At 42.9% G+C, this 14421-nt stretch overlaps 1 protein-coding gene across 4 annotated transcripts in view; it reads right to left on the reverse strand.

The window, feature by feature from the left end:
- DNM3 (dynamin 3) overlaps positions 1-14421 on the reverse strand; it is a gene marked incomplete at both ends in the record, with an annotated part of 508438 nt that overhangs the window by 140531 nt on the left and 353486 nt on the right. For all 4 annotated transcript variants that reach the window (XM_080699096.1, XM_080699095.1, XM_080699094.1 and 1 more), the window contains one exon: positions 817-926. In XM_080699096.1, the coding sequence (XP_080555222.1) occupies positions 817-926 (110 nt within the window). The remainder of the gene's footprint in view (positions 1-816; positions 927-14421) is intronic.

The raw sequence follows: 14421 nt of genomic DNA on the forward strand, positions 1-14421 counted from the left end.
TTTTTGATCTTAAGAAGCCAGTGAAATTCTCTGAGCCCGTACTTTCTAATTTACAAAATGGCCACCCCGCTGTTCCACCTTTTAAATTTCATGGGCAATTACCTCAAAAACCAAAGATAATAAATGTGGACGGTGCCTGGAGGAACTAAAGTATATTTTTATTCACTTGAACTGAATAATTCCTTTCACTGAATTTTGTCACCACATGTGGGTCTTAGAAAGTCCTTCAGGAGCCGGGCGTGGTGGGCACGCTTGTCATCCCCATGCTTGGGAGGCGGAGACAGGAGGATCGCACAGGTTCGAAGCCAGCCAGCCACGCGCACTGGCTTAAGAGACCCTGTTTCCAAATAAAAATATAAAGTAGGTCTGGGAGTGTAGCCCGGATGTAGAAGGGCTTCCAGGAACCCCAGTACCACCAAAAAAAAAAAAAAAAAAAGAAAGTCCTTCAGGGATATGCATCCATGTTAGATAGATACTGTTCAAATTATGATAGTCAATGAGTCAGGTATAAGTACACACACAGTAGATCAGATTTAAGAAAACTTTCAGGTAATGAAATGTAGTTTTAAGAATGGAGGCAGCATGACTTCAGCCTACTGCAGAAACAGGAAATAAACTCAGATCTTTCTTATTCGTATTCTTAGTTTTAGAAACAATAACCCACAGTGGAAGTTAAAAATACATAACAAATGAAGACACCACGAAAGCTGGCCTTCACATCTGAGCTGTGAACACAGGAGCTCTCTGCAAATAGGCTCTGTGGGTCAGTAGCAGCTCACGGAGGAAATCTGCACAGAAGCTGATTCGTTTTCTTACCTTTGCTCCGTGTTAAAGAGTGCAAAGTTGTGCTTGCTAGACATAAAGGTCTTCTCCACGTCCCGGACTTTCAGGTTGTCCAAGGGAAGCATGTACTTCTTTTCCTTTTCCTATTGAGAGACACAGAGAGAGGGACTTTAATAGAAACTCTTGAACATGCCCATGGAACATGTCACCAGAATTGGCCGGTGCCTAATGACATTATCTTGATACCATCAGACACTATTTTGATACCAGCTACCAAGAAATCAAAGCTATTTGGGAGAGGGGACTCCGGTGACTCTTGACACATGGGCTGGAAAAAAAATAGAAATGGGGGAGGGGTGTATAGGGAAGGATTCCAAAATGGAGGAAACACATGGTCCTCTAGCCTTTCCCCTTATGTGGGTCCCCCTTAGATGTTTTTAAATGTTAGTTTGATATTAAGAATTTAGCCATCTGTTAATATTTAGCAAAAATGTTCTGGTCCTAATTCAATGAGAAATGCCAGATGGATTTCATTTCGTGTTTTATTTGCAGCCTAAGCAGTTTTGATAGCCAGTGTTGGCAGGGGAGAGGAAGCACAAGGGCCCTGGTATGAAATACCCCATAACATATGAGAAAACACTTCCCTCGGTCGGGGTGAGAAGAAAAATTGAAGTCCAGGAAAGCAATTATTCTATAACAATTCCATGAATTTCATAGAATTACTAAGCCCTTTGGGGAAGCATAAAATAACCTATTAGAAGTAGGTTGATATTAACTAGAACAAGTTCTCTTTGAAAATGAATCATTTTCTTAGGAAGACTATGGACACTGGAATGGGGAGGTGTGCAGATGGGGCCAGCCTGACAATAGTAGAACCTACAGGATGCCAAGGAATTATTGGACATGTTTCTTTTTAGGGATTGGCAGAGGGGCAATATCATTTATGTATATAAATTTTGCCTAACAAGCGGTGGAATAAGAGAAAGTCGAATACTCAGCTTAAGAAGCCTAGTAAATACCTATTGCCAGGGGGGTGTCAGCGCCGACTGGTTAAACAGTAGTCCTCTGTACGGGAAAGCAAGGGGACCAGACTCCAGGGAGGAAGGCATGGAGACTTGCTTGTAATGTTTAATAAACAACTACTAATACCTGTGAGAAATATGTGCGCCACACGAGAGTGTTTGGCACGAGCTCTGCTGCTCCTGCAGTACACGGGCTACGTCCCTGTTGCTGTGGGGAGCTCAGTGACCAGAGCACGACTCCTCCACGTTCACACGCGTGTCCTGGGCACCACTCTAGCGCAGGGGAACTTCTGGCCTTGCCACTTCTTTCTGTCTTAAGCTTTTTCATTATCGGTGCATTGTAGTCGTACATCTTGAAGCTCAGGCTGATAAAGGCTCACATGCACACATGCTTGCTGAGCCCTCCGCCAGTTCCCACCCTCCCTCCCCCTCCCACCTTTCTGCACTCAACACAGCGATTGGCTTTGATAAGTTTGCGTATGTTCGCCATGTCCATTGAGGTATTTTCCTCTTCAAGTCTTTTTCCTCCCACTAATTGTACAATCCCTAATTGCCAAACTATGGAACCAGCCGAGATGTCCATCAACAGATGAGTGGATTATAAAGTTATGGGATATACCTACAAAGGAATTCTACTCAGCCATAAAGAAGAACAAAATTATGTCACGTGCAGGGAAATGGATGGAACTGGAGATTATGATGCGAAGTAGGGCTAGTCAGACGCCAAAGGTGAAAGGTCAGATGTTCTCCGTCATCTGTGGAAGCTGGGGAGAACTGGGAACACAGGAGGGTCTCCAGACAAAGGGAACCTAGAGGCCTGGCCATTTCTAATTCCTAAATCGGCAGAGTGCATCCAATTAGCAAGGTGGTACTGAACCACAAAAAACAAGGCAGAGTGAAGCAGATGACTTCTTTTCACCTGAAGGAAGCTGGTCAGAGAACAAGATGGCTGCCCTGGCTGACAAAGTCTTTAAAGGGAAGAAAAACACGTGTAAGAAACCGAACGGGAGTAACGGGCGCCGGGGAAAGACACACAGAAGCAAAGCACCGTGAGAAGACCCTGCCACTTCTTGTACAAAAGGAACGTATTCCTAAATGGGAGAATACTCTCAATAGCGAGCGATGCCATTTAAGCAAATGAAGCTTCCCCTTGAATCCAGCTGACTTAAAGCAACTTCGTCACTATTTTAGGACAGAATTCTAAGAGGCCCGATTCTAGACTGAATAAAAATCTATCCAACACAAAACCAAATGAAAATGCTTGGGACCCAGGGAACATTTCTTCTTTAATGGACATTGTTTTTTCAAAGCCCTAAATTTAAGCAGCTGGGTTTTTTTTTTTTAAGGCATCATCCTATTCAACCTTTTGAAATGATGGATTTGCTTTTTAATGGGAAATCTGCATTTCATTGTAAAGATGGAACACAATGTTCTTGGCTTGTTTTCTAGAGAAGAAAGCTCTTTTTGTACCACATTTTTCTTTTTTTAGCATATAGTGAAGAGAAAAAGAAAATCCAGCAAGTTGATGTCAGATATTAAACAGTGGAGTAAAACATACATATGTGGACAGGGACGATGAAAAGTGCAATCTTCATTTTCTAAGTATGAAATGTCACTTATCCAAGGCTTTTGAGGACACAGTTCTAAATCATTTCATAATCCCAATTCTTAAGACTGACAAAGACAGAAAAAAAAAATTCAGACTGACTTGTTTAATTAAAGTTGTAAGTCAAACAGAAAATTAGGCAAAGCAGCAGTAACTCCAAGCACTGAAACAATATATCATGGATATTTCTAAAAAATCTTGGTGGTTTTGGGAAAGAGTGATGTTCTGCTGAAAAAAAAAACTGAAATAGCTAAAATAAACAAAAGGAACAGAAAAGGAAGAAGGATGTACAGAATTATGATTTCCAAAATACATGAGTCTTAGCACAGGCTTAATTAAGGAACTTGCTAAATGATGTATGTCAGTTCTATTAAACAGTCCAATAATGTGCTGCCCGACATGGGAGCCACCAGCCACAGACAGCTACTGAGACATAGCTGAATTGGGGTGTGTGTAACGTAAAATCCACATCAAAGATTTAGCATGAAAATGAAAGTCAACTACCTCATTAGGACCTTTTATACTGACTATATGTTGAAATGATAATATTTTGAGTGGTTGGGAGTAAAGTATTAGTAAACATGATTTCTCAGACGTACTTTTACCCTTCGTAAGATGGCTGACAGACAAGTCCAAATGACACATTTGACTCATCTTAAGTTTCTTTGACAGTCCTGAACCCCACGCCCTTATCGTCTCGGTCCTTCCTCCCATCCGCCTAGACAGTTTTCCTTCGGACACTCCTGTTCCTGTTGCCAGGATCGTCCTTCAACTCTGGTCACCAAGTCTGAAACCTCACTGCTGTGTCTAATATCATCTTCTCCCACCTGCTTTATCACATCAAAACTGTGTGGCACTCATCTGAAGCATCTGCCAGATTTCCCCGAGTTGGACACTTCCACGTCCAACCTGGCCCCTGGTCGCTCAACAGCATGGTGCCGTAAAGGTCTCTTCTCTCGTCTCTTGGCTTTCTACGTCCTCTGACAGCATAAGGAGGGCAAGCTTGAGATACTGTGCCGTGAAATCCTTTGCAGTCCTTCAGAACTTTCGGCAGCTTCCCATTAGAGATGGAAGAAAACCCACTAAACCCCTTAATGTGACATTTAAAAGCACCCACAGATGGGCCCAATCCTGAGTTGTCAGTGTCTCCTTTTTCTCCTTCATAAGTCTCCATTTTGACCAACTCGGTCTTTGCCAATACTCTGTACCCAATTTCAGCCCCCCTTCAACTCCTATCTACCATGTCTATTTTTTTTTTAGTCCAAGTATCTTATACTTTACATGCAAAAATTTTCCCAGCATATAACTGCTGTCTCTCTTCTTCTTTCAATGCATATACAACAAGTATTATTTAGTCTAATTGTGTGTGTGTGTGTGTGTGTGTGTGTGTGTGTGTGTGTGTTGATAGAGATTAAACCCAGGAGTATTATTCCTCCAAGCTACATTTCTAGCCCTATGTTATTCCTATGTTATTTTTTTTTTTTTAAATTTGGAAACAGCGTCTCACTAAGTTGCAGAGGGCCTTGTTAATTCGCTGAGGCTGACTTCAAACCTGTGATCCTCTTGCTCAGCCTTGCAAGTTCTGAGGTTCCGGGCAGGGGCCACCACACCCAGCTCTAGTCTATTCTTTTTGAACTAGTCCATCTTACATGACATGACCTCATTTTATATAAACGCGTCCCATTCAAACAATTGTGTGAAGGTTGTTGTTCTTTCGAAGCTCAGAATGTTCAGTCATTCCTATTGCTCGAGTAGATTATCTACACAGAAAAAAGCAAAAAAAACCAACAACAGCAAAAATGCCAAAAAGCAGAGAATACTTTTTGTAAAAAACAAAACATGAAATTTGATATTTAAGACATATTTAAACACTCATTTTGGAGAAAGCAAAGTAATATTCTAGGGAAAGATTATTTTTAAAGGGAGATTCAAAAAGGAATATCTGCATTTTTAAGAAATTTCAGAGATTCGTGTTATCGATTTGACACTGAGCTGGCTTCATCTGTAAAGGCGTTGCATTCAACACGTTGTGTGAAGGTTGCTCATTTGGAACTCAGATTGTGGGAGGAGGTAATCTATGCCAAGAACAGCAAAAAAGCAGAGAATATAGTTTTGCAATACATAAGACATAAAAAATTTGAAATTTAAAACACTTTAAACATCCATTTTGGAGGAAGCGAAGTGAAATTCTAAAGAAAGATGTTTTTTCTTTTAAAGGGAGATTCAAAGAAGAGCATTTGCCTTTCTAAAACCTTCAGAGACGGATGCCATTGATTGGACAAAATTCTTTTCTTTGTATTTAAACATAGCTGCTCTTTTTTTCTCTCTCTCCTCCGGACAGGAAGATCACCAGGATTCTTTGTATGAGAAACATCCAGGATGACAGAGAGAGGAACCATAAGAGACCAAGTGTTCTTTCCTCGTAGTAACTTGGCAAGAATTGAAAGAAATAGGACAGACCAAGAGCAGGTGCGCCTGTGTGTGAAGGATGACGGCCTAAGGCAAAAGTAGCTGAGTGGTCAACAGGCACTGGGAAAATCCTCAAGGACCAGGCTGAGAATCCTTCATCCTTTCTGTGTGTTACTGTGCCTAGTAGTGTTGGGTATGGGACCCAACAATGGCGAGTATTATAAATATTGACCTGAGAATGGTGGTTAGCCAAAGGCAAGCATTAAGATCCCTGAAAGGCTCATATATTAAAGAATCAAATAAGCCAAGCATGGTGGCACACTTTTGTAATTTTAGTACTTGGGAGGCCGAGATAGGAGAATCACAGGTTTGTGGCCAGCCTTAGCAACTTAGTGAGACTCACAGCACCTTAGTGAGACCCTGTTTTAAAATAAAGAAATGATAATAAAATAAAATAGGGATGGGGGTGTAGCTCAGAGGTAGAATAATGCTCCTGGGTTCACTCACCATTACCATGCCCACAAAAAAGAATCAAACAAAAATTTGTATTAAAAAAGTGTATAAGATGCTTAACTGATTGTCATTGGTTTTGACCACTAAATCTTTACAGAAATTGATAGGCTGCATTTATTTTTATCTTGCCTTTGGGTTGCTTTTCTTTTCTGCGAAGGCCTTCTTCCCTGAAAGAAGGCAAGCACTGATGGCCTTGACATTTATGACAAGTGTCACTTTCTCCAGGAGGAGCATAGAATGCCACAGACCTCTCTGTCCTATAGCTCTCCAGTTGTCCACAGCACCCTAGGATATTGATTCGTCATTGATTAGACACTATTTTTTCCTTCATATTCAAACACAGCAGCTCTTCTTAATACCAGAGAACAATCAGTATTATTTGTATGTGAAGCATCCAGGGTAACAGATTTTCCAGCATCCTCCAATACAGGATGTCAATCCTACGGTCTAGGTTGACCTACCCACGATGTACTTTTTGTTTATGTTGGGCTTGTCATGTCGACTGGGTTGAAAGCTCTCAGAGGTCAAGGACTGGGTTGTGGATTTTTTGTGAATACACTTAAACAGGTTTTGCACTAGTGCAAATGCAGATGTTGCTTAACAAACACTCGGTTACTGATGACACATCACAAATAAAATTCCAACATGGCGAGTCTACCTATATCATCATGTTAAAAACTATCTACCCAGACATCCCCAGTACTGGGATTACAGGCATGTACCACCATGCTCAGCTATAAAAACTTACTTTTAATACATCAAAGCTCGATATTAAGTGAGCTTATACTATTCTGCGTAACATCATATAATTTGTTAAAGTTTACTAACCTAGACCAGTACAACTCATCTGACTATTACAAATCTCATGACTTACACATACAAATGAGCTGTGACAATGCAGTATATTTAAAGCAACAACAATACACACACACACACACACACACACACACACACACACACACACGGGTTGAACCCAGGGATATTCTACCTCTGTAACAGGTGTAACAGAGGTAACGGGGGCAGTAGCTCCATACTGCCACTGTACTAGCTACAAAGGTGTGATGGGCCAAAGGAGGAGAGACTGAATGATCCTCCTGCCAAGAACCTGGTGCCAAAACAGGGTCCCAGACCACAGATTTGTATAGCTGGAAAAGATTTCTCATCCAGGGGTTATAAATGCTTTTTTAGAATTCTGAAATCATGATATTTAATTGGGCATTCAAGTGTTATAATTTTCTTATTGCTCAAAAGATAACATTGATCACCATTTTTAATAATAAACTTCTCTTTTTACTTTGATGCACTGCAGCTAGAACGTTTGCAAGTAGGAAGGTCGAAGACATTATCCTGGATTTCTGGGTGGACGCTGGGGCCAAATAATATGAGACCGCTCCATGTACTGATCAAAGACTCCCATGCTTTGAGTAAGTGGCACAAAGATTGTGATACACGTGTGGACTCATCATGTCCTAGTCCCCACCTTATTTTCTCAGTATCACCTGTCAGAATAAATTCAAACTCTTCAATATGCTCAGTACACCAGCCCAGGAAAGTCAATGCACTTCACTTTGGACACAAAACATACCCAATCATATATTCTTCTCTTTGTCTATACTTTGCTCCCACTAGAAATATCTTGCTCTATTTGCTATTCAGATTCTTTTTGCCTCAAAATCCATGCAAAAGAGGAGGCATCATGATACCTTATTTCAAAACATATGACAGAGCTGGAGTAACAAAACAAGAATGAAAATGGCAAGAAGACTCACGGACCAATAAAACAGAATAAACGGTACAGAGGGAATCTACATACTTACAGCCAGCCGGTTCCTGACAAAGGTCCAAGAATATATGTTGGAGAAAACACAGCCTGCTCAACAAGTGGTGCTGGGGAAGTTGGATATCTATATGAAGAAGAATAAAACTAGAGCCCCGTTTCCTACCCTGCACAAAATTCAACTCAGGTTGGATAAAACACCCGCCTAGAAAATTAGACCAGAAACTTGGCAACTGCTAGAAGAAAACATAGGACCAACTCTCCAGCAGAGACTTTCTTAATAAGACCCCCGCAGCATAGGAAATAAAACTGAGAATCAATCAATGGGATGCCATCAAAATAAAAAAGCTTCTGCGCGTCAAAGGAAATAGTCAAGAGTCGGAAGAGAGTCTGCAGAGCGGGAAAAAATTCCAGCTACTTCAACAGAGGACTAGTATCTAGAATATATAAAGAACTAGAGAAACTTAACACTAAAAAAACCCACAAACAAACAAACAAAATGTGGGCAGTGGAACTGAATAGACACTTCTCAAAAGAAGAAATACAAAAGGTCAACAAATACATGAAAAAGTGTTCACCGTCACTAGCAGTTGGGGAAATGCAAATCTAAACTACCCTGAATTCTATCTAACTCCAGTTAAAATGGCAATTATCAAGAATACAAACAATAATAAATGCTGGCAAGGGTATGAGAACAGGAATGCCTATACACAATTGGTAACAGGAATGCCTATACATGATTGGTAACAGGAATGCCTATACACGATTGGTAACAGGAATGCCTATACACGATTGGTAGCAGGAATGCCTATACACGATTGGTAACAAAAATGCCTATACACGATTGGTAACAGGAATGCCTATACACGATTGGTAACAGGAATGCCTATACACGATTGGTAACAGGAATGCTTATACACGATTGGTAACAGGAATGCCTATACACGATTGGTAACAGGAATGCCTATACATGATTGGTAACAAAAATACCTATACACGATTGGTAACAGGAATGCCTATACACGATTGGTAACAGGAATGCCTATACACGATTGGTAACAGGAATGCCTATACACGATTGGTAACAGGAATGCTTATACACGATTGGTAACAGGAATGCCTATACACGATTGGTAATAGGAATGCCTATACACAATTGGTAATAGGAATGCCTATACACTACTGGTGGGACTGTAAATGAGTACAGCCACTATGAAGAGCAGCGGAGCTCCTTCAGGAGTCTAGGAATGGGACCACCCTGCGACCCAGCTGGAACACTCTTCTGTATCTTTCCAAAAGAATTAAGGTCAGGATACTATAGCGATAGGGGCACGGCCATGTTCATAGCAGCACAAGTCACAGTAGCCTGATATGGAACCAGTGTAGATGAGCAGGCAAGGAAAGTGTCCTATAGACACAATAGAGTTTTGTTCAGCCATCAAGAAGAACAAAAGTATGTCATTTGCAGGAAAATGGAAAGAGATAGAGAAGATTACGCTCGGTGAGATCCGCCAGTCTCAGAAAGTAAATGGTCCTGTATTTTCTCTCACATGTGGAAGCTGCAGAGAAAAAAGGAAATACAGGAAACTGCAGGAAATGAGGAGAGAGGCGGGCAGAGTAGTGAAGAGGCTGGGGTGGCAGAAGGGGAGGAGAAAAAGAGGCTTGGAAAAGGAAACGGACCAAATAACGTTATGATCACCTATGAAAGTAACACTATCAATCTCACTGGCAAGTGTAGAGCAGGAGGAAAAGGAGACAGCACACCAAGGGATGTGTGCATATAGGAATTCAGCGCTGATGTAGAATTACACTGTACCAATTAAATTCTAAAAAAAAGATCCTGCCAAAGACTAGAAAGACCATCCCATCCAGTTCACACTTCACTTACATTTTTCTAAAAATATTATAGATTGCCGGGCGTGGTGGCGCACGCTTGTAATCCCCGCGCTTGGGAGGCAGAGACAGGAGGATCGCGCAGGTTCAAAGCCAGCCGCGCGTGCTGGCTTCGGAGACCCTGTTTCCAAATATAAAATGTAAAAATAGGTCTGGGAGTGTAGCCCGGAGGTAGAAGGGCTTCCAGGAACCCCAGTACCACCAAATAAATAAATAAATAAATAAATAAATAAATAAATAAATAAAAATAAATAAAAAATAAAAAATAAAAATAAAAATATTATAGATCTCGTTTTTGTCTTCTTTTCTTTCCCCATCCCACTTATACACCTTTCCCCCCAAAATCAGTAGAATCCTCTAAAGAAAAAGATGTGACACTAAAGTCTGATCTATTGAGTGGATTTAAAGTGAGTCCCTCTGCCCCTACGCAAGGATGGGGCTCTGCAAAGATCCGCCCATCAGCACTCATCCCTCCCCTGGCAGTGCCTCTAAGACATGCACGAGGGCTGCCGTTGGAATGCCCGGGGGTGCGAGGTCACAGCCCTGGCTTCCCAGGCGCCGCCCCCATGGTCCAGCCCACCCGCTGGCGTATGTGCCAAGCATACACACAGGCGGGGCTGGGGCTCTGCCCTGAGCCCCATCAGCTTGGTCCTCGCTTTGCCTCTTCTCCTTGGTCTTTCACATCGAGTAGCCACTCCAAGCTCCCTATACATAGCAAACATCACCCCTAGAACCACAGGCGTGGTGCTCTCAACCTCCAGCTCAAACCACCCTGAAATGATCTTCCCAAGTGATTGGCTAATTTGATGCACTCACCAAAAACCCACAAAAAGCACAGAGTATTGTGTAGATAGCAAAAGCCCCCGCTGTGTCAGACACCGCACCCTGTCCCCCCTACGGCTTCCACGATCCCTGGCCCCCGTCTAACCTCTCAAAGCACTAGCACACATGATTTGTACTATATTGCACGGTACTTCTGTCTTATTTTCTGAGTGTCTACATGTTTCACCTAAGTGTGGGCGTGTTCTGCCTTTCCAAGTGCAAGACAACTAACTCCTAAGAGAACACACACATCTCTCGCGACCCTGATCTCATCATCATCGGCCATTCTGTGCGGCTCGTTCCCCTGTTGCCCTGACTTTGCCACCAAACATCAGCTCCTTGAGAAAAGAAACCATTTCCTTCTCAGTGCTGGCTGCAAAGCAGATGCACACGGAGCACGAGGTGAGTGAGTGTAAGAGCGGTCCTCCGACGGGCGGGCACGGCGCTGCCTAAGATTGAGAACTCAGACGATGAGTGACTATAAAATAATCAAAGTATTCAAGAAGAGAGAGAAAGAGAGAGAGAGAGAGAGAGAGAGAGAGAGAGAGAGAGAGAGAGAGAGAGAAAGAAGGAGAGAGGGAGAGAAAGGCTATAAAAATATTGAGAATACCAGAATACTAGTTCCACATGCTGTTGAAAACTAAAATCTGGTGTTTATTGCTAATAAGTTCTAACCAGCGCAACGCACAAGTATGAAACTCATAATATAAACTACCCATCTTTTTATTTGGACTTTAATTCCCGGCTTTAATCAGAACTACGTTTTGAATAGTAAACAGCATCTGTGAACCAGCGTACTGCTGGTAAGTGGGAATCCTTTGGATTTTCCTTGGGGCACTGTGGAACCTCCTGTGTCCATGGGTCTCTTCTGACAGGCCCCCCAAAATCCACGGTTTCTGGGTCACTGGCTTCTGTAGGCATCCAGGTCCCATGGCATTATCTCCACTGGAGGAGAAAGAAAACCAGTCCCTCCCTAACTGGAGACCTCGCCCTCTTCCTGGCTCCCACTCCCTCTTCTGGGCCCACTTCTGTTTCTACCTCCTCCTCCAGGAAGCCTGTCTGGCTACAAAAGGGCTCCCTCCTCCATTCTCTGGGAAATCTTAGGTAATACAGCTCTTTTTTTTCCTCTCGTGTAGCATAACTTCCCCTGTATTTTTAGGTAACATCTAATATTCTTAAAATGTGGCCTGCCCTCCGCTTTATAATTTGAAAGTGAGGACGTAAACAGTTTTGTTCCTGAATATTTATGTTTAATCTCTCATGTTAATCTTTGTATTTAAGGAAATATTATCCTATGAGCATGTGTACGTGGGAGGTTGATGACATGTATGACTGGCAGCAGTAGCACATTAAAGAATACACAGAAAGGATTCACGGTGAGGGGGCAGGCTGCTCACAGGCATCTATCTCATTTCCCTCCCCCAATCCCATCACGGTAACAGTAAAAACATTAAAAGAGAATAATTAAGGCAGGTGCAATGACATACACCTATAATTCTAGTATTCGGGAGGCTGAGACAAGAGGATTACAGGTTTGAGGCCAACACTGACAACTTAGAGAAACCCTCGGCAATTTAGAGAGACACCGTTTCAAAATCTAAAAGAGGGATGGAGACGCAGCTCGGTGGCAGAGCACCCTGGGTTCAATCCCAGCATCAGAAAAATTAATTTAAAAATATGTTAATGAGGGCAAAGCAGGAGAGGATCTAGTGATGGACAAGAGATTTCCAAAATGCACTGGCTTTAAGAGAACAAGAACAGGGGTGAGGCCACTGCATTTGGGTTTGGTCCTTGAGGGTACCTGGTACTCACACCAATGGGTATAGCTGTGGGGCAGACGCAGGAAAGCTGGGGGTACAGGGTCCCCTCTTCCACCCACAGCACCCCGTGCCTGCCCTGGCAGGAGGCAGGAAGTGTTTTTCCTGGAGATATTATATCCAAAGATGTTTCCGACTTGGAGCTCCGAGGCTGGGCGGACCGCAAAGGGGTTAAACACAGAGCACGTGCTGAAGGTCCACTTTTGCAGCGTTGCTACAAAGCCCTCTTTCCTGCGCTGTCCCCAGAAGGCCAGCAGCGGGATGGTTTTCCTGTGCCTAACTGGCAGAATCATTGGCCGATCTCTGGAGATCTCACAGACCCAGGAAAACGCCCCAGAGGTGAGCAGTTTCAGTGGAAAAGCCAGTTTCATGACCTCCTTGCGTGGAGGTCCCCACGTCACAGACTCCTCCAACATGCACAAGTTCTAAGCAGTCAAATGGACTGGATATGTCAAGACCATTCACTGGAGCGAGTCCGAGGTGGCAGTGAAGACACTCTGTCCAACCGTGCTGCGATGCCTGACTTCAGCTCAGAGCTCTCTTTTCCTTCCCCACCTTGCTCTCCTGCGTAGCTGGGGCTCCAGAGGAGACATTGCTCCAGCCAGTCAGATGACCTTGACTCAGACATGGACTTGGAAAGTAGTCACCCGGGAGGCTGGCAGGGCAGGCAGAGGCGGCGTAGCTCGGATCTCAGGGCTACGGCCCGATGGTGGCTTCCTGACCCACCGCCTCTGGAGTGGCAGAGGCGGCTCCCTGACAGCCCCGCTATGGAATTCTCTTTCGGGAATCATTCCTGGCAACACAACCTCGGTCAGTGAGTTTGTCTTCTTGGTGGTTTTTGGAGCAGTTTCTCTCCCTTCATTAATTCTCTTCTATTTAAAGTAGTTGGAAAAGAGTGTATTGCTGGCCATTGTGGTGACACACACCTGCAATCCCAGTACCTGGGAGGTGGAGGGAGGAGGATCGCAGGTTCAAGGGCAGCCTCAGCAGTGGAGTAAGACTCTCGGCAACCTGGTGAGACCTTGTTTCAAAACAAAAAAAAAGACTGGAGGGGTAGCTTGGAGGTGGGATGCTCCTGAGTTCAATCCTCAGTGCAAAGCCAACAAATAAAAAGAACTCTGAAAATATAGTGGCTGTATCTAGACAACTTATATCTTTGGAAAAATGAATGGACCGTAAGCAAAACAACAGCCTTAACCTGCAGTAATTTATAAATAACAATAAAAACTGGCATGAAGTAATGATTGACATGCGTGTGCAGTATATTGATACAGTCGTAAATTCCTAAACTTTTCACTCCAAGAAAGAGCCTTCAACTGGAGGCGGGAGGGGAGGGTTGGGGGGAATTACACACAAATTAAATAAATAACATGTATGTGAAATTTTAAGCTGAAAATTAAAGGTGTAAGTCAGAGGGACGACCCTTGAGTAGCTTTGCAGGAAACAAGACATCAGATGAGGATAAAACAGAAAGAGAAAATTCTGGTGGTAGACATGTTCATAAACTAACCGCCCCATCTTCGCTGGCCACTGTGTGGGTTACATTTTCTTTACTAGGAAGTTAAGTACTGAGATTTAGTTTCGGGGTTTTGTCATTTTTGAATTTATTAGAAAGGAAAACCTTTTACTCGGCGTGACACAGGCACTTGAGTGCCTTTCAAAGGCTCCAAGGTCTTACTGTCTTCATTTCATTCTCTGTTCCAGGGCAATGTAATTTACATTGTTTGAAAAAGAAAAAGCTTTCAAGTTCAGAACAATGACTGGTTTACTTGAAAAGGG

This window comes from Muscardinus avellanarius, assembly GCF_963383645.1.
Source record: "Muscardinus avellanarius genome assembly, chromosome: 7".
In the NCBI taxonomy this organism is placed as follows: domain Eukaryota; kingdom Metazoa; phylum Chordata; class Mammalia; order Rodentia; family Gliridae; genus Muscardinus; species Muscardinus avellanarius.